We start from the raw sequence: 20,682 nt of genomic DNA, 5'->3' as shown, positions 1-20,682 counted from the left end.
AGAATTTAAGGAATAGAAGAATTTATTAAATTGTGCAAGTATGATCATGCTTATAGTTGTTGTGAGCGATCAAGTCCTTTCATATGCATGTACAAATGAAGATTCACCGTTGAATATTTTTGAAATTAGTGAAATAAAAAAAAAACATTGAATTTCTCTCTTCCACAAGAATAAATTAAAAAAAAAAAAAGAAAGAACTGATTGAGACTTGGAGTTGTGTGAATAAATTAAATTGCACACCCGGACTTGGAAAGCCAAAGATGCTACAAATTGAATAGTTTTTTGCGTCTTAATCGTAGATGTGTGATACCAATTTCATGTGCATTTGGTTGGAATTTAAGGAAGCTGTTTCTGAAGAAATGCCTATCAGTTTGCTGTATTGGTTTAGCTCTACTACGTGAAAAGGTTTAATCAATAACTGTCACCCTGATACATTTGATTAGCGCCAAATTCTGGGCCAATATACACATCATCAAATTTAGTTTTTGCAGAGTAATTTAAGGTTTAAGGTGGTGCTCAACTTGCCCCACTGAGATTAACAAAATGCTAATTTCTAGAATTCGTCAAACAGATTGGTGTCCTATCAAATAGAGATAAAACGGCTTAATCTTTTTTTATTTTTTTTTGTTAGTAATAATCATCCAAGTTGTTTGTTTGAGATCATGACAAATTGACAAGTGTTAGCAGACTGAGTCAGATGATTTTGTCGTTTAAATTGCAGCTGTTTCTTTTTTGACGATTGTTTTGTCCTAAAATTGTCTATAATCGTGCTCTCAGTGTTCATCCCGCCTTCAGAATTTCAAGACCATATACCTTAATAATCTGCAACTAATTGAGAATTAGCAGCTCAATCAACAAGTCAAACATTATATATAACTAAAAGAATTCCTCCTTTTCTTGTGTTGTAAAATTCTCCATACATTTAAGCTTTCCGGAATTGAGATATAGGAACAGCAAAGAAACATAGCAACTACAATTTCATGCTGTTTTTTTTGTAAACAGCGAGATCAATCTGCTTTTGCTCAAAACATTTTTAAAAGCATTTTCTTACAGCTTATACTGAAACAACTGGCAAAGAATATATATTTGTAATGCATCCTCGGCCTACCCAAAAAGGCAGACAAAGAAAGGACAAAGGAATTTAGTTTTCCTTGGATTTCAAGTCCAATGTATAGACTTTCTTGTTCTTTTATACGTTGTGGATATCTTGGCAGCCAAAAAAAAAAAGTTACCAGGCCAGGGACCGAGCCAAATGATTAGCAGTCAATATCTTACCACATACTAAGAATAATGCAGTCCATAGTACGTACTCCATAGTCCTCTTTTTTCTCTGTTTCCCCCCCCCCCCCCTCCTTAATTTTTCCACTCTATTTCAGTTCTTTTTAGTGTGATTGAAGTCGAATGTGACACTTCTTAATAATCAAGCATTGACTAGTAAAAACAGTCGACCCTATTCTCGATGATGATTAGCCATGCCGATCGAACTTTCCGCAGTTTTCTTCAAGAATCAAGATAAAGAAAAGAGTTCACTTGGAAGTGCAAACATAGACAGATGTAGATACAACAATTAAGGACAAATTTAGATTGATCTACTGCATGAACCATTTGCTAGCTTGTCTCGTATAGTTTTTGGCAAGCCAGCCGTATCAAGTATGAAATATCGCAGCGTTCGGCGGCCGCTGCGGCAATCTTGGTTTTTGTGGTGGTGACGGAAAAATTCTGCGGTGCTTTCTTTTCACCTCTTCATGTGTTTGTATTGGTTCCAGCAGATCAATAAGTACGAGGAACACCAGTCTTTGAATTACTATAACTAGGAGCTGAAATGTGATGTTTAAAGGAGGGTTAGGGGGGTGACCATGTTTGAAGTTAATCCCAGGAATGGTGAAGAAGTTGTAGTTTAAAATTATTGTATGACAATTTTTATGCAAGTTGAAATCTTCAAGATCCAAAAGTAACCAAGTACGATCAAAATTTTTATGCATTTTGTCATTTTAGATACTTCACATCCTACTAATTTAAATCAAATTATCATCTTCCTCCACACTATCAATTAATGTACGTGAGCAATAAGGCTCTGTGCATTCATTCCATCTTAATGATTGAAATTTGGCGTCAGCCCTAATTGTTCATTTGTTTGTATATATTTCCGTTCACAATGAGAATGGTAGTTGGGGTGTCTTTCGAGATATTTTTAACATTTAAATTTGTGAACTGTCCAAAATACTGTAATAGTTAACAGAGCTAAGAGATAATCATTATATATCTTATGGGAAGCTCAAATTTGGAGAAATGAACTGGAGTTCCTACTTATATGCTAGGTCTTATCAAGTGGATCATGATTGTTGGAGAACTATAAATGAGCTAAACGCACCCCGGGAAAAAAAAAAAAAAAAAAAAAAAGAGTAGTTGTAGTCTTGTAAAGACTTTAAAACTAATCTTAGGTTGTGTTTGATAAAATTGAATTATAAAATTTGAATCTATTAAATTATTGAATTGTTAAGTATTAAAATTTTAATATTTGAGTATATTTTGCATCAGGTGATAAGGGAATAGTTTATCACTTACTTTTTTGAAGTAAGTTTTGGTTAGAAAATTTAGTAACACTTAATTAATTGAGATGTTCTATTTTTTTGTTAACAAACGAGTTTGAATATGTTAAAATCTAAATCAATTAATTTATTAAGTTTAAATATTGAATCGGATTATCAAACAATGTTTTAGCTAAGCTTGTGTTTGAAGGACCAGTGTACACCTAACCGTTTTCAAGGTAAATTAGAATTTAGAATAAAGGAACGCATACAAATTCTAATCCTTCAAAAAGAAATGGAAATAGATAACAGGTACAAAGTGTAATATGTAAAATAAATTGAGAAACGACAAAAATTTGCAATGGGAAAGGGTGGTCCAGCCAGGAAATAAAGAAAACAACAGTATTCGTCATCTTCACATCAGCGATGGAAGCAAACTTGGATGGCCCGTATTGGTCCATCTGGTAAAGTGTACTCATTCACTTGTCCATGGTCCATTTACTAAGTCGAATTTTTATGTGGGCTCCTTCAATCTACAGAGTAATGATCATTGTCGGCCCAACCTTTACTGTTAAAGTAATCTGGCAATTCAGTAGGTATAGTTTGCTATTCATCTTGGCTGTCATTCAGTAGGGCCTGGCACAGGAACTTGCATAAAACCAAAATCAAAAGGTCCTTGGTAGGAGACTTCCTAATGGACTTGCCCGTCTTGTGACGTTTCAAAGTGGCTGGAAGCGTTTCAAACATGCTAGAAGGCCTTGCTGCAGGGTACTATGGAGGAAATGTTATGCTAATGAACTGGAATTATGGTGATTAGTTTACCCTTCTTAAACTAACTAGCTAAGAGGACTTTGTGGTTTGTAATATTTGGAATTTTACTGACATTAAGTTTTAAATTTGTTCCCCTAGTGATTTTTTACTTGTGTCTTCACACTTACAGTATAGTCGAATCGAGTCGAGTTCGAACACAATTTTATTTGAACTCAACTTAATTGAAAAATATATTTAAACTTGAGTTCGAATTTATCAAATACATCGTTTTAGAGATTGAGTTTGACTCGCGTACTCGCTCTCGATTTTGACCTCAATCAAGCTTTCTTCATTAAATTTAATTAAAAAAATATAGCCACAATTTTTTAGTAAACCAATAGTCATTACTAAAGCCAAAACACTTAAAAACCAAAAATTAAATAATAAAAGATAGTTAACTAGGCTCTTGAGAACTTGTAGCATACCATTTGAAATTCGAGGTCGAGTCAATTTGCTACTCTAATAATTAAAGCCAAGTTTTTTTTTTCTTGAGTTGGAATATCAATTTGCTACTCTAACAGTTAAAGCTACTTAGGAGTACTGCGACTCACTTGCACCCCTAATCTCTACAGGACCAACAAAATGAGGGCCGTATATCTTAAATATGACTATTATACAACAACAAAAAAGAGAACTGTATTTGGATATTGTTTATTTTTAAAAATTTATTTACTTACAGCGTCAATATATTTTTTAAAGTACATTTTTATCCGATACACGTCACATAAAAAAATTAAAAATATTTTATAATATTTTTTTTTCCAATAAATTATCCCCAATAATCTGCTGTTGGGATACCCCCGATAATTTACATCCGCGCAACCACGGGAAGCTGCAGAAGGGCTGCGCGGAATATTCCCAAAAGGATAAGAAAGGGGCCTGGTAAAATTTACATCCGTGGAAGTCGTGGTCGTATTCTAATTCATTACTGTTTCAAGATTTGAATGGTAGACAGCTTCGCGTGGTCAATTTCCAGATGCCTGTTTCTTTTACTACTATTTTCGCAGCAAATGAGTAGGAACCTTTCAGGATTCTGGATATGGCAGGAGATGATTCATTTCATTAACATTCATTTGTCTCTGCAAAATCCAAAAGTAAAGCAATGAGCGGCCTTTCTTCAACAATAGCCCCGCCCAGTTTCTCTTTCCGATCCCAACTTTTCCACCAAAATGTTTACACCACTTCAAATTCCATCATCAGATGTTGTGATGACACTGCAAGATTGAACATTAAACCTCATGAAGACAATGGTTCAGCAAGTTTTCCTGAAAAGAACCTCCTCCTAAATCCCGCAGCATTCAAGAAGCCTCCAAGGCCACGCAGAATCATTCTCGTCAGACACGGTCAAAGTGAAGGAAATGTGGATGAAGCCGTTTATTCTAGAGTTGCTGACCCCAAAGTTGGCCTAACAGAACAAGGAGTTGCTGAGGCTGAAGAATGTGGGAGGAAAATAAGGAAAATGATTGAGGAAGATGGAGCAGAGGATTGGAAAGTTTATTTCTATGTATCACCATACAGGAGAGGACTCGAAACGCTGCGTAATTTGGCCAAGGCATTTGAACGTTCCAGAATTGCTGGTGTCAGAGAAGAGCCCCGTTTAAGAGAGCAAGATTTTGGTACTCGTCAAATTGTACATTATGATGCTCGTCTGTTTAACACTTCGATTAGCACTCCATCCCTGTTTTTCCCCTCTAGCATATTGCCATTGTTTGACGCCTAGGGCAACAAGTTACCAGCGTATGATGATTTATCTAAATTTAATTCTTTTTCTACGTTCTTTTGCTAGGAAACTTTCAAAACGAAGAACAGATGAAGATTGAGAAAGCTGTTAGAGCTCGCTATGGTCGTTTCTTCTATAGATTTCCCAATGGGGAATCAGCAGCAGATGTTTATGATAGAATAACAGGTACTGGATCCTTTACATGTATGAATTTTTTCCCTTTTCAGGATAGCAGAAGTAACAAGAACACAAACGAAATAGAACTAGTAACTCGTACGTACTAATGAAAATTGAAGAGGATCACTGCCCTCAAGTGATCTAGGCCCTAAAGACTTGGACTTGACACTTTGATTCTCCCAGTCCAATCGAATAGCTAATCTATGTTAGCTTTTCAAGAAAAGTAAATAGACATGGAAATTGTTACGCTGCAGGGTTCAGGGAAACACTTAGAACTGATATTGACATCGGACGTTTTCAACCACCTGGTAAACAAAGCCCAAACATGAACTTGGTATTGGTTTCTCATGGCCTTACGCTGCGGGTGTTCTTAATGAGGTGGTACAAATGGACTGTGGAGCAATTTGAAGGACTGCATAACTTTGGCAATGGAAAAATGGTTGTCATGGAAAGAGGTTATGGCGGAAGGTAATCCTTGAAAAGTTTCTGTTGTACATTGATCAGACAGCCTGATCTCAAAATCCCAGGTTGATGAAACTATTTACTGATAGAGGTGCAAATGTCTACACCTGCCACAAACTATAATCCACGGCCCTGTTTAATGCTAGTTAGTCTTGACCACAGAACAATTCTAAATTTCCAATAGGGTAAAATTCTTCAAATCACAAGAGGATGAACCTCCTAGCAACTCAAAACTTTTAACACGCCGACTCTGCAGGTACAGCTTGTTAATGCATCACAGCCAAGAAGAGCTAAAGAAGTTTGGATTGACAGATGAAATGCTGATTGACCAAGAATGGTAAATAATACGCAGCAGTACTATTGCCAATACGATGCTTTTCTGTCAGAAGTTTACAAATTTTGTTATCCCTGCCGTTGGCTGATAATTGATTATTGCTTTTTCCAATGAAGGCAAACAATAGCCAAGCCTGGTGAGCTGAATTATGATTGTTTGATTACCGGACCATCTTACTTCACTCACTTTGATGATGACAGTAGAAAGTAACTCAGCCAAGACAGAGAAAAACAGTCATGGATCAGGGCAAGGGTTGAATCAACTGCAATTTAACTCTTTCTCAGGATAACCATGGCTTTCGTTAGACTATTCCCTCCTCTGCAACGCATGTATCGGCCTAGTTATTGCCCCTCCATTGTATCATAGAAGAAGAAAAATATCATAATAACATACTAATTCAACTGTGCTGTCTTTCCGCAACCCTAATGATCCTATCCAGTGACTCATGCTATTACGCTTGAAGTTTGTTTTTTTCATCTATATTTATTGAGTAAATCTTATATATACTGACGGTGTATACATTATCACGGTTGGATACACTATCACGGTTGGATATACGATACATATACAATATTTGAGTTTCAAATCCAAATTCAGATTATGTGTCATGTATCTAATGGTGAAAGTGTATACACTGTCAGTGTATAGAAGATTAATCTTAATTTATTTCCCTATTTGGGTTAAACTATATTTGGTGCCTCCCTGTCAGATTTCCTAGTTAAGGAATACCGGATGATCCCTAGAGGCCTAGACAATTGAGAAAATGCTGAATCGTTAATATTTCAGTGCCCTGGCAAACATCCCGCATCTACTTCTAGTTCTAGGTTGTACAGCCGCTGACTACGTCCTTTCATGGCTCCACATTCCCACGGTTCCAAGGCACATTGGCCTTGTCTTGGTTCTTGCCACCACTGAAAACGGTGCAAAGATATTTGAAGCTCAAATGTATCAAAAGGCCAGCATATTTCCAATATTGACCTTAAGAGTGCTAGTTTATAGTGATGATCAGTCAACAGCTCTCATCAATTTACATTAAGAGAATTCAGGACGGGAATGTTTTGTAATCTAGAACAACTCGGGAGAGGAAACAATCTGGATGCAAAAGGAAAATCTGACTCCAAATTGAGTAGATTGTTAAACACCATTGTGTATCATTCTTGTCAATCAAATACAACGTGGATGTTGTTACCAGAACTATAACTCGAACTCAGACTCATCCAGAATAGCCCCATCACATTAGACGCATCACCTTTTGTACAGAAAAATATAATATATATTGCCCATTTGAACACCGCACTCGCAACAAAAATGAAAGAAGAAGGATCGTTATAGCAGCAAAATAGTGATAAGAAGATAACAGAAGACAAGAAGTGAGGGACGTAGACCCCTAGCTTCAAAGAATATGCCAATTTTCAAGAGTTTTCAACTATTCCATTTGTAATTCGCATCTGGTGAGGCCGCTCTGGTTCACCACTTCGCCTCCAAAATGCTCTCCTCCACCAAACTTCAAATCCTCTCTGGATATTTGGACAATCATCTCCAGAATTCAAAAATCGATCAAACCAAGACATCAGTATTTCCTGCTGCCAAGCCATAGGCAGAGTTAAAATGGTGTTACAAAGGCCATCTTCAATTAGGTGCCGGTCTAAGCCTTTTGACGCCCTCCTCATCCAACCAAAATCCTCATAAAATGGAACTAACCATGTTTGCAAAAGCAGGCACCTGGCATCCTTGGAGGCAAGTAGTTGCCCCTTCCCAATCCCAACAAACAGCCTAGCCGTAACTCTACTAACCTCGTAGCGATGAATAGCTGGAACTTTTGAATGTGCTTCAGATAATTCAGATTGACATGCCCAGGTCTTCAAAAAATCTTCAGCAATCTGTCTATCGATCAATATGTCCAAAACCCAGTGTAAGTTATCAGCCTGCCGTGCAATCTGAGACACGTCCTCCAGGTTTCCCTCTGATACCTTTAGAAAATAGTGGCGAAGCGATTGCAAACATCCATCACAAGCTGAGTACAGAGATTCCTTCCTCAGATCATTCTGAGCAGTATTCTCATGTAGCATTTTGGACACTAAGCCTTTCATCTCTCTCCTGGCTTTCTCATCCTTCCCTTCTAGAACTACATGTAGTAGCTTCAGAAGAACTTCTTCATTATCAGTCCCATCTTCCATGCCCGCTGTAACATCAAGAGACACCCTCTTCAAAACTTCCCCTGCTCCAACCCCCTCAAGACGCAGCTCTGATAACAGTGTAGCCACCTTCTCTTCCTCATCCTCAGCCCATGGAGCAGCCTCTAAGAACTCCAAAGATGATAAAACCCCCGCATCAAATCCAATGGCAGCTGAAACCTACATTACCAAACTATCAACCAAATTTCAACACCCAATCTCCAATAAATCCCTTTGATTTAGCAATAAATTCCTTATTGATTCAGTCCATTCATCCAAACTACACATAGACTGTAGCTTCAGGAAAATGATTAGCCAACCACAGTTTATAAGTTACTAGTATATGCTAACAAAAATGATTTTTTGAGTCCAAACTCAGAATCTGACTTGGCATTGAAATTAATCCCTAAATAACAGGAAATGACTTAAATTTGAATATGCATCTCCCTTAAATTTTAGACACTTGCTGCGATTTTATTACAATTTCTGCATTCCGAGTTTCAAACTTAGCATAGTGCGTCAATGCTCTAGCTTGGCCTACAGAACTCCTATTCCACTATTCAACTCTCAAGCATAAATCTAATTTAGAAAGCAGTACGTAGAGCGATATAATCTGTCAAATCATCAGCTAAAACGTCACCTTTAAACCTTTCATTCCGAGAATCCGAGACCAGCAAAATATAATTAATTAACAACCGATTAATCAGATATACACAAATTCATAAGCCGTGATAACATTACCTTTAAGATTCCAAGAACTCTGCAAACATCCTCCTTCATAAGCTTTTTCCTCAAATCTTTGCAATACATTAACTTGAGAGTCTCAATATAAACCTCAATATCATCACAGTCAGCAATCTCCACAATGCAGGGGCCCGCATTCCTCTGCTGCCTAACCCATTTCTCTGACAATTTCTCCGCGAAAAATCTGCTGTTCGACACAAGGATCTGCCTATGAACACTCATTGAAACATGTAACCCATCTTTGGAGCTCAAAGTCAGCTTGACGTCGGCGGAAGCCGAGTCATTGAACTGGTTTCCGGGACTCCGGCAAGATAAGAGATCGTTCAGGCGCTGCAGCATTAACGCTTGTCTGTCCAAAGGCTTCTGATTTAGGGTTGAAATTACGCCGTTTGAAACCTGGTGGGTTGTCGTTCCGGCGGCGGCAGTTCTGGGGTGGCAATCGGGTTCGCTGGCCATCATTTCGAAAAGGGTCGGGCTTGAACGGGTTTTATCGACGGGTGGGGGAGGTGACATTGGGTTGAGAAGCCCGGCGGTGAGAGCGGAGTTAAATTTACTGAAAGATGACGGAAATGTGTCGTGGGAGACGGCGCCGCCACCGCCGTGGAGGACGGTGGTAGTGGTGGTGAAGGAGTCCATCAGGTGGGGGATTGTAGTGGGTGAGTAACGAATTTTTAGATTTGAAGGTGAGGAGGATGGTAATGGGGAATGGGATGGTGAAGAGCTAGCGGCGGAGGGGAGTACTGGAGGAGGTGAAGGTGGCGCAGGGGGTTTAGAGACGGCAGGGCAGCACCAGGAATTATCAGGCGAGACGACTGTTGGGGTGTCAAGTTTGCGGCTTTGGTGGTTATTGTCGGCTAAATATGAAGTGGAAGAGTGGTCTGACGTGGCGGCGGAGGCGGCGGGGGGAGTGGAAGTGGAGGTGGTAATAGTTGTCTCGCGGCAACGGCGTCGTTTTGGTTTTATGGGTTGGGTCTGGAATTTGAGTTGGGTAGTGGTAGCTGCCATATAGAAGCGTACACCCGTGGGTTGTAGTAATACGACAGACTACAAAGGCAGAGAGATGTTAGTGTGTGTGTGTTTTGTCAGTGTCTGTGTGAGAGAGAGAGAGAGAGAGAGAGGGAGAGAATGCGTTAAGAGTGGCGGTGCAGACGAGACAGAAAAATTGAGGTGAGTTCAGGTAAAGGACATGAAAGACAGAAGAGAGAGGGCTGAAGCGAGCATTTAATGGAGAAAGGGAAAAGATATTTAGGCACTTGGTTTTACTGGCCACGCTTTATAATTTTGGCAGAGAAAGAACCAAAATAAAGAGAGGAGAAGAGAGGAGAGGAAAGCTACTTGGATCCAATGGGATGGACCATCATCGAGTGGGAAAACGGAAAAGAGATGCGGGAATTTGTCGTTGGTGGTGGCGGTGGTCGGAACTGGGAAGTTGGTTTGGAGAGGTTTTTGTTTTCGTTTCTATTGTGGATGAAGTAATACCCTACTAATAGACGGATGGAATGGTGGGGTTGGGGGGGCAAGGACAAAGGTCCCCCCCCCCCCCCCCCCCCGCCCAAGGACTAATCCCCACAAAGTTTTTTTGGTTTCTTTTTTGACCATGCTTGGTGAATTGATTTCCTATGTTGTCCTACTCGTTACAAACTTACAATAACAAATATTATCAAACCTGAGCCAGTTCAGTTGCGTGGTGTCTTCCCGTAGAGCCTTGGTTTTAAACTAGACAGACAGAGGCACGGTGAGAATATTGCTCCATAATATGATCGAGTGTCCTCCATTTGTATCATTATGATGAGGAGGATTGTGCTGTTATATGCTTGATAGTCCAAGGGGGACAAATTGATTGGACAAAAAGAAATCCCAAAAAAAAAAAGAGAAAAAACACAGACATCTTGAATTAAGAAACGGGCAATGTTAGCGATGAAATCCATATACATGTTGTATGATGATGATGTTTCTGCACAGCAGTATAGATGAATGGAGTGGCCATTATCCACCATCATTTGTATTTGTATTGATTGATTACTAGGAGTGGTGCAGTGCTGTGCTGTGCTGGGCTGGGCTGCTTTGAGTGCCGCCTGGGGACATCAACTAAAAGCTCCGAGTTTTCAAGCACACATATCTTGTAATTTTACCAACCTAGAAAAACTGAGGAACACTAGTACTAACACAGTAAAGTAAGCCAGCAAGACGATTTGTCGGTCTCGTCCCCTCTCGGAAACATCCAACAAAATTGTCGGCCTCCATTTCTTCTGTTTTCTTGATAAACATCGGTAACAAATCAACTTTTACCTAACTCTTTGTCAAGATTTGAGCTGTTAACTTAGACAAGGTGCGTTGTTATTGTTTAGTACTTGTTTTGGTCATTGAGTCCCACAATTTTGGCCCATCATGGTGGCGATTGTTTGACTTGTATGAAATAGCCGGACAGGAAAAAGGTTACGTATCCCGGTAGGGTAACGTGTACATACTAACTAGGACATGGTGCAGGACAGAAGAGACCGCTGAATGTAAACATTGGTTACTTCCAAAGATTCATTCCATTCTCTCGCTTTATTTACCACTCCATATAAAACTTTTTGAGCACCGTGTGATGATGTGAACAAAACAGAGAAAAATATGAATCCATGAAAAGGAAGAAGAAGAAAAGAAGAAGGGGTTGTGCACTTTCTTGTTCCTACCAAAATATTCCATCCATTCTGCATTTGTGACTAAACAAGAATTGTTCTATACTTGGCCAACAAAATATTCCATCCATTCTGGGCAAGGAATCAACTTTAGATGTGGGAAGGTATATGACTATATATGCTTGTTGACGGTGCAACAATGGCAATGCTATTATTATACCATTTACTAGACATCATTAGTTAATTAAGCTCCTACATATAGATTTACTTCAGCACTGCCAAAAATATACTTTAATCTGACAGTGCGATGTAAAAAAGATTAATTCTTATTTTTATTATTTACTTTTTCAAATTTTCCCAAGTGTACTTTTCTTGCACAAGATTTGTACATTAGCTATTGCACTTGCACCATATTTAGAAAAGGAAAAGTGTGAGGGCCTTTAATTTAAAATAAAAGAGAGAAGAAACCAACTCAATTCAAGGATAGTATTAAAGTATTTCATGTCATCCAAAGCTAATTTATTTGCAGGCAGGTGATGCTCAATTATTGTCAGTTTAGTTTTGTTTAGAGAAAACTATGGGCCTTAGCCAACTTTCATAAATGATCATTGGTTCTGAAACCAAAAATGTATGCTTACAATACTGCAAGAGGTCCATCTAAATGGTCCAGCATTCCTGCCGACAAGGACACGGTTGTTGAAGTTGCGTAGATGTTGGGCCAAAACACTTCAAACAAGTCCGAGGACACTACTGAAAAGTATTGGGCCTTCTTGCCGAGAAATGCCAGAGATGAAGCGCCTTGTGTTGATTTGATCCACGAATCGGTTCGTATTTTTGCTTTACAGCTTGTGTTGGTTTTGTGTCCATTGAGGGTTGGACCGGTTGGTAGACATCATGCCAAAATATACTATGCCTTTGAACCTTTTTTTTTTTTTTTAAAAAAAAAAAAAGCAAAGCAGTGTGTCTTTATAAATAGTAAGGATAGCTATTACTTCTAATTCTGTTAATTTCTTGAGCTAACACAAAAAATGTAAGATTGCTTGATTGATAGAGTGAAATGGAAAGAGAATTCATTAATTCTCCACTTTTCTGTTTTTTTTTCCCCTTAGAAAAGGAGCGCCAGACAAGATAAAAGTTCAATAGCTCAATATTTAAATGAATTGATAAAGCAATCCCTAAAGTCCCATATTCAACTCATGGCATGCTCCTGCGGCATAACTCGGCCGGTCATGTAGTCCTTCTTTAAGGCATTGACCAGTGTTCAAATTCTGTAGTTGCCGTGCTCGGAGTAGGTTGGGGCGCTCTCTCCGGAGCCGCAGGAAGATTAGTCAGGCCAAAGATCCGGATACCCCCAATGTCAAAAAAAAAAATAAAAAAACTCATGGCATGTTACACAATTTTCTATTTTGCTTCAGGGGGGATTTTATGGCATGAATTTCACAATTACCTAATTAATGCCTTTATCGATTGAGTTAGTTCTGGAGGAAAATGCGATTTTCATTTCACACATGTGAGATGACGGTTGGCCAATGATAATACAAGTTAAGTAAAACATCATGTATGTCAATCTTGAAAGTTAAGAGACACAGGTTCAACTCTCAAAACCAAAGCCACACTACTCTTTTAATTCTTAAATTAACATCGTCGATCATAATATGCTAGTTCACCGATCAAAAGAATTGTTGAATTTAAACCTCATATATACATGTTCACCTTTGAACGGAGAGGAAGGCAGGGGGATTGTTGGAGGCTACTTTTTACTGATTTGTAGTTAATAATATGTTTGAGGATCAGACGATGATTATTTCTTGATAGAATTGGTTACTCGTACAAAATACAAGTAGCATAACGTGAGATGGTGAGAATATGTATGGCCCGCGGCCACGGGTTTCTTGAGCGGTTGGTGTCTCTGTTGAAATTGTTATCTTTCCAATTTCGATTATTAACTGCGACAGTGAGGAGTTGGCAAATCTCCATGTCCATGGGTCCTCCCTCTTTCACCTTTGAGACCACCATATAATATATATATATATATGTATATATATGCTACTAGAAATCCTCACCGAAGATATTTTTTATTTTAAAAAAAAAAGAACTTCACTTTTTTTTCTGATATTTTCTTGACGAAACCCAAGAACGGCAAATAAACCTAATTCCCCGAACAACCTTCAAAAGCCGGCAACTTTTGAAGGCGTCCAAGGGACTTATCTACCCATCCCTAAACCCCCTCAATACCGATGTGGGAAAGAACCCCCACAGGGGCAAGCCCAGCAGGGCGGCTTCTACTAAGAGCTAACTAACCCCCACCAACCCCGGAAGGCACTCCAGTAGAATGTTTTTTTCTGACATTTTCTTGACGAAACCCAAGAACGGCAAATAAACCTAATTCTCCGAACAACCTTCAAAAGCCGGCAACTTTTGAAGGCGTCCAAGGGACTTATCTACCCATCCCTAAACCCCCAATACCGATGTGGGAAAGAACCCCTTCACTTCACTTATTTACTGCTAGCCTATGGCCTAGTACTCTACATTAAAATCTAAAATTAATCTCAGAAAGTACTAAATTGAGCCGGTGCCCTTCTTGTTATTTGTTAATGTTCACGAACTGGAGGATGCTCCAAAAGCCTAGCTAGTAGCCACCCCCGCATCCACGGCCTCTCATTAGGGGGCATCCGCATAGCCCTCTTCCGTCTAGGGAGAAGTCGGCTGGTGAAAAATAAAATTTACTATTTGTTTATTAAACACAATAATAAGAATATACTTCTTCTTCTTCTTCTTTTTATTTATTTTTTTATTTTTTTTTGGTTTTAAACACGATCAGAGCTCAAAAGTTACATATATTACAAATATATGCATAGTATATTCTGCCGTCATGAAAATTAAGAAAGCAAAGCATCATCAAGAACATGTTACATCAAGAAATCTCAAGAAGTTGATTACAACAAACAGGAGCAAAGATCAGATGTAGACAGCCCAGAGTAGTAAAACGAAAAAAAAAAAAAAAAAAACCAACAGTCAAAGAGAGCGCTACAAATCCACATCAAAGCAGATAGATAGATACCATGATGCTTTTTCCTTACAGCGAGGACCATAGAGAGATAGAGAAGAAAGAGAAAAGCAAAAGACATGAAAGATGACACAATAATAATTTTTTAATCATTAGTCTCCCAGCCCCAAAAATTCCACTGTAAAAGTCATTTGTCCTAGCTCTGCTTCACTTTTTTAGCAAAGAAAAACGTGGCTAAGCAGTAGTGTAATTTCAGAAGGAATGAGTAGTTGGGGATGTATACGAATGGGCCAAAATTTCTTTGCAGAAGATGCTGATTAAGGGGGGAACATACTTGCCTCAGCACTGCTGCAGATCTTACAGTTGTAATTCCATCACAACATATCGGGCAAAAAATGACTTGTACGGATGCTGCAGTGTCATTCATCGTTTCTTGATTTTCCTTTTATTATTTTACGCAGCAAAACATTAAGAATTAATCTCATATACATATATTATTACCACCATTAGATATATGACAGATTTTTAAACAAATATTTAGAATCGATGGTTCAAGTTAATTTGAACATCTTGATCAGCCAAGCTAGTTTGAACTTTCTATCGCTTCATTTGGTATACATCAAGAACAGCACTATAGTATCAGAGAAATTCATCTAATCTAAGTACTATTTTATATATTATATAAGCTAGCAACTTAAAAAGTTGTGCTCGATGATGGCAACAGGACGGGTTTGAGACGGAAGTCTCTCTCCCATCTCTAGTTGTGCTTAAGGAGCTAATAGAAAATTAGTTGAAAAAAAAAAATTCGAGGAGTCCTTAGAGCGACTGGATTGAATCTTAAAAGAAAAAAAAGGGTTTTTATGCAGTTGGAATAACTATTTCAAAAAGAGAGAAGCTGGGAGGTAACCTATTTGATTCGAGTTTGTCGGTCGTAGTACCCTCTAACAAAAAAATAAAAAATCCAGTATTGATTCGCTGCCAGAGTCATTAAGCAAATTAAGACAGCATCTGACAGGCTAAGCTGGACTTAGTTCGATACTTATCCATTCATTAACCAGGTTTTGTTTACTTACTTAGACAGATTCTGATAAACGTAGCTATAAAGTGGAAATGAGTGAAAGTTGAACACTGTAGGGGCACATAATCCTTGTTTGCTTGTGACACAGAATACTGCTAATTAATATACATACAAAAGAACATCAATGGCTGCACATCATCAGAAACTAGTCATATCATATCATATACAGTATATAAATATATATATATATATATATATTAAAACAAAGAGCAAGTGGGGATGTTTTGGGGTCAAATAGAAACTGACGAAAAACTTCTGGTTTGATTAGCTGGCCCTGGCCACGCTGCTAACTAAACTGATATGGTGATCATTGCCTGTGTGGCCCGGCATACAGTGCTTGCCAACAAAATCTCGCAAGACTCCAGAATTGATTTCAGTCAAGGTTACCATCTTAAATTTTGCTTTTGGTTAAAGTTGACCTAGCTATGACTCAGATCAGGAGACAATGCAATCTTGCTTGCTTGATTTTGCTTTGCTTACTGGTGCTTCTCACAATATAAATGTATTTTTTCTCTTTAGTGAATCTGTCTGTGGAAGAAGTGAATGACTAATTTGACTGGAATCCAATATATTCTCTAATTTCTAGAGATATCTTTGAGAATGGTGCTCAATTGTTTACCCGACGAATGACAGTCTAATTGAGATTCCTAGGCATCAAACAACAGTTTTATTTTATTTTATTTTGTTTTTAACTCTCTATCCCTCATCACATCCTTCCAACTCCTAATTGTTAGATACAAAATTCAAATTCTGAATTGAACGTGAAAGCGGGGAAGACTCTTGGCATATATCCCCTAGCTTCTTAATTAGCCCACTCTTTTTTGGAAACAGGGCAGAGACGGTCGAAAAATATAATATTTTTTAAACGTTTTATAATTTTATATAAACTTCTTATACATCCTTACAACAGATATATAACATTTTGTTACTATTTAGATGGATTCCATATATGATAATTGTGTGTTTATTATTAAATTTTGCAAGTAATTCATGTAAACTTACGTCTTATTTAAAAAATATTATATCGTCCAGAGCGGCTGTTATTGACAATTTTTCGTGCCTTTGATCCGGCTGTGTTTTATGTTGTTTACGAGTCCTCTGTAGAATAAATTGTCAACAACCCGTATCTTGTTTCTTTCATTTAATATTTTTAAATAAAAATCATGTTTATTTGCGTCTGATTCTATCCAAATCCTGATCTATTGACTGTGTCAACTTCATACGCTGAATCTTCTAAGTAAGGTACAATCGGAGGAGTAACGTACTGACATTTGGATACCATAAATCCCCAATGAATCAAATCCAAAAGGTCATAGAAGGAGGCACGATTAGCTAGCTAATTCCTAATTGTCTTCTAAACGTATTTCCCTTATAGTAGTATATATTAACGGGTAATGGTTACTAACGTGTAAACGACAATTTTCCTTTTTGATGTGCGTGTAGCAAGAAATTAAATATATATATATATATATATATATATATATATATCAAAATGACCCTGCAAAATTGTTCTTATGAATTAAAAAAGAAAAAAAAAAAAGAGACTGGAACCTCCTTAGCTCCATACTGATCCGTGGGAGGGGTGGAGCGGAGGGGGGCCAATTCATGAGGAGTGTGATATGGCTTATTATTCCAGCGGAGAAGGTGGGACATTGGTGTCTTGGCGTTTCAAGACATATATCACCTTGGAGTCAAGCTAGGGAAGAGGGTGGAGCAGGGCAGAACCCAAGCCCCCTACCCAGCTCCCCCAACCCTACCATGCGACTTAATTAGGCTCATAAACTTCCACGCCTCATCCTTGCCGTCCTCTTTGGCTGGTTGGCCGGGCCGACATATGCACCCTTTCCCTCTTCTTCTTTCTCCTTGTTTCGTTTCCAGCCTTAATTCGTATCTAAGAAACCTTGCCATATGGTCATTAGTAAAATACATTAATAATACAACTAGCTAGAACCCAAAAATTGAAGGTCTACCTAAAGCCATTTTCTTCGTTACTTAAGTTTTACGCACACATCTAAAATTCATACACAATAAAGAAATTTACTTCGACCAAGTAATACCGGACCATCGCCCTCCCCTGTAGACTAATCTTAAACGTACGTGAGAAGACAGCGAGTAGTCTACTTTTCCTCCCAATTCAGTCGCATTACGCACTTAGGTATATGGCGGCTACCTCTATCATGGCTTGCCCACTCCATTTAGCATGAAACGAAAACCATGACGAATGTAGAATTCGTTTGTGGATTTGCTGGTACATATTTGAGGCACCTTGGACTAAAATTCTTCTGCCCTTTTGTTTGGGAGGGTGCACGAGCTACAATCACTTACTAGTTATTTAATGCCACAACGAATTCTGTAGCATCTTTATTGATTCTCATGTCATCTCAAGTCATCATTTTGAAAATACCCCAAACTTTCATAGAGTCAATGACTAGAACGGTGCTCATTATATTAACCCCCCCACCCACCAAGAAAAAAAAAGGAAAAAAACACTTGGTGCCCTGAATTTTCAACCTTAATAAAGACCGTATGGGCAAAGGATGGATACGGAAGTGACACCCCCATTAAGATGAAGGTGAAACAATCAGTCCCCGATGGGCCACTGCATCAAATATCAGACATGTCCTGCATATTGTACAGTGTTGGTACCTAGCCTGTTTTTTTCTTGTGAATTGTTAGTGTCTTAGCGCCTCTTGGGTTTGTTTTTCTTGAATTTCTAGAGGATGATCATTGCCTGATTGGTGCTCTTTTCTTTCTCTTTTTCCCAAATTTAACTTCCATACATTTCATTTCTTCCTTGTATGCTTATTTTCTTTTCTTTTCCTCTCAAAAGCTTCAACTGATGGGGGCTTTGTTCCCATTTGAATTTTGATGCAGTGGGACCAGTGGCCGATTTAAGGTGGGGGCACGGGCCCCCACGGCTGCCCCTTAAATTCTTACAGTATTCATAAAATTTTGATATAATTTTAAATGTGCTTCCGGAATTTTCTTATGAAGGGAGTGAAAGAATTACGTGGTCTTTTAAGTTGGTTCATGAACTAATATTTTAAAAGGATATATGGGTCACAAAGTTCCATTTAATGTAAGTTCAAAAAAAAGCCTTTTCATTTTAACTTATTTGTGAATATTTTTTTCCTTAAAATCTAAAAAAAAAAAAGTAGATAAAAAATTTTAGTATTACTTTTGCTCCCACTAAAAATTTTTTCTAGCTCCACCACTGTGTGTGAGACATTGCAATTTTCGGTGACTTTTTACTTTTGGCCCTCAGTACTTCATGATTGACGCCCAGACTGGTGATCCCTTTTATACACTTTCCTTCTCTTTCTTTCTCCATTTTGCAGGAGGTCGCCTTTTCTTAGAAATTGGGGCCTTTCAGTTTGTTTTCCTCGTATGGTGTCAAAATCTTCCGCGATTATGGCCAAGTTTGCATTTGATTAAAAGTTAGTAAATTTTTTTTTTACTACTTTTCTTTTTAAACAGAGAAAAGATGATATTTAAGAAGCGGGGAGGAAAAAAAATGATTTGAATATCGAACTTCTAATTCATGAAAATTCAACCTTAGAAAAAAGTAAGTAATTTCATCAAAAGGGTAAAAATTTTACTTTTCACAATTCCTTTCCCCAAATTTTGACAATAATTTACTTATATATATATATATGAGAAAAAAGGGCTAATGATTAAATTTTGGCGGTAGCCATCCACAACCCACAAAGCATATGATTAGAATTGACCCAAATTATGCAGAGTCATGTAAAACTCATGAAACTATAAATGATAGCATGTGACTAGACGATAGACGATGGACAATAGACATGTCATATTTTCTTTTTCCCTCTTGCCGAGACAAAATGGTTGGTTAAGTATCAATTCCAATAAGGACGAATCACACTTGCAGGGCCTTATCGGCAACTTTGATGGTGACTGATGATAGAAGCCAAACGGGTTCACCGTTGACGTGCGAGCTCCTCCGCTCCCTAATTACTGCCTGTAAAAGCTAAACGGCGGTTAAGCAACTTGCAAGTTGCAACTCTGTATTCTGTTTCGCTAATTAATGGCTTTTGATGTCAACGTCTTGATTTAATTACCCAAGCCATTTGAGAATTTAGCTGCGTTCAATCGGGGCGAGGCTAACCATGCAGAAACAAAACAAGTGGCACATAAATGAGAATTGAAAGAGATGTATGGTTTACCAAAACCCTTGCCTTTGCCTACAAAATTGAGACAGTGTTGACAAAATATCAGTCGTGTGATTTTACATATCCCTTCCGTATCATATCGTTGTTAATATCATGTTTTCACTTTATCAACGTTCTGAAACAAAAATTTTCATTTCAAATTTAATACATACTTTTCAATCTTGTTATTTGAAGAAATAATTTTTAAAAATTTCAATACACATTTAATGAGGGAATATTTTGAAATTCAAATGATACGTATATAAATTTACCAGTCTCACCTCAGGATGCACAATGCGCAATTTTATTGGCCAATCTAAGATGGAAGGGCGGCCAAAAGTAGTATTACACAAGATGTAAAGTGGCCCATATTTGCTAGATAGAGTGCAAATGCATGGGCTGGAAGATAATTAATATTCCAACGAGCACCAATTGCCTTCATTCGCAAGTTCTCTTTTTTTTTTTTCTTGAGAATTAATGGGAGGACGTGCGGGAGAGGGATATTGAATGAAGTAACTTGATCGCGTGTATTCAACGTGTGAAGTAAAACTTCAAGAAATTTGCAAATTATGATTGTAGCTTGTGTATTTCTCACTTTTTTTCCCATGTACAGTACAGCCAGCCAGAGAAGATCATTTTTGTTTGGATAGAGCATTATTCCAAATGGAATAATTACTGTAGCATTTTTTGTGATGTGATGTGAGATAAAAAGATGGTTGGGAATATAAAAAAGTGAATTAGGAAATGTGTTTATGAAACAAGCGAAAAGTTTTTTAGAAAAAATTTGCTATCCAAACATTGATAGCCAGCAAGTTCTTGTACATGAGATTAAACTACACAATTATGCTTGAT

At 37.9% G+C, this 20,682-nt stretch overlaps 2 protein-coding genes across 2 annotated transcripts; one reads left to right on the top strand and one right to left on the bottom strand.

Annotated features, from left to right (window-relative positions):
- Nucleotides 1-4,263: 4,263 nt before the first annotated feature.
- LOC113779780 (phosphoglycerate mutase-like protein AT74H) lies at nt 4,264-6,485 on the top strand. Its single transcript, XM_027325495.1, has 5 exons — nt 4,264-4,954; nt 5,125-5,244; nt 5,490-5,703; nt 5,954-6,034; nt 6,148-6,485. The coding sequence occupies exons 1-5, from the start codon at nt 4,441-4,443 to the stop codon at nt 6,239-6,241; spliced, it is 1,023 nt and encodes a 340-aa protein (XP_027181296.1). The 5' UTR covers nt 4,264-4,440; the 3' UTR covers nt 6,242-6,485.
- A 643-nt stretch (nt 6,486-7,128) lies between these two features.
- LOC113780978 (BTB/POZ domain-containing protein At1g63850) lies at nt 7,129-10,382 on the bottom strand. Its single transcript, XM_027326780.1, has 2 exons — nt 8,947-10,382; nt 7,129-8,385 (listed from the first exon to the last, which is right to left on the bottom strand). The coding sequence occupies exons 1-2, from the start codon at nt 9,952-9,954 to the stop codon at nt 7,444-7,446; spliced, it is 1,950 nt and encodes a 649-aa protein (XP_027182581.1). The 5' UTR covers nt 9,955-10,382; the 3' UTR covers nt 7,129-7,443.
- Nucleotides 10,383-20,682: the final 10,300 nt, after the last annotated feature.

This window comes from Coffea eugenioides, chromosome 8 (assembly GCF_003713205.1).
Source record: "Coffea eugenioides isolate CCC68of chromosome 8, Ceug_1.0, whole genome shotgun sequence".
Lineage (NCBI taxonomy): Eukaryota > Viridiplantae > Streptophyta > Magnoliopsida > Gentianales > Rubiaceae > Coffea > Coffea eugenioides.
This window is presented reverse-complemented; position numbering and strand designations above follow the sequence as displayed.

What these genes read in the sequence shown, in the direction of transcription:
- LOC113779780 (XM_027325495.1), top strand. Translation starts at nt 4,441, where the DNA reads ATGAGCGGCCTTTCTTCAACAATAGCCCCGCCCAGTTTCTCTTTCCGA. An exon ending in TTTAAGAGAGCAAGATTTTG is followed by an intron (nt 4,955 to 5,124) that starts GTACTCGTCAAA and finishes TTCTTTTGCTAG; the next exon opens with GAAACTTTCAAAACGAAGAA. An exon ending in GAAAGAGGTTATGGCGGAAG is followed by an intron (nt 5,704 to 5,953) that starts GTAATCCTTGAA and finishes CCGACTCTGCAG; the next exon opens with GTACAGCTTGTTAATGCATC.
- LOC113780978 (XM_027326780.1), bottom strand. Translation starts at nt 9,954, where the DNA reads ATGGCAGCTACCACTACCCAACTCAAATTCCAGACCCAACCCATAAAA. An exon ending in GAGTTCTTGGAATCTTAAAG is followed by an intron (nt 8,386 to 8,946) that starts GTAATGTTATCA and finishes TTGGTAATGTAG; the next exon opens with GTTTCAGCTGCCATTGGATT.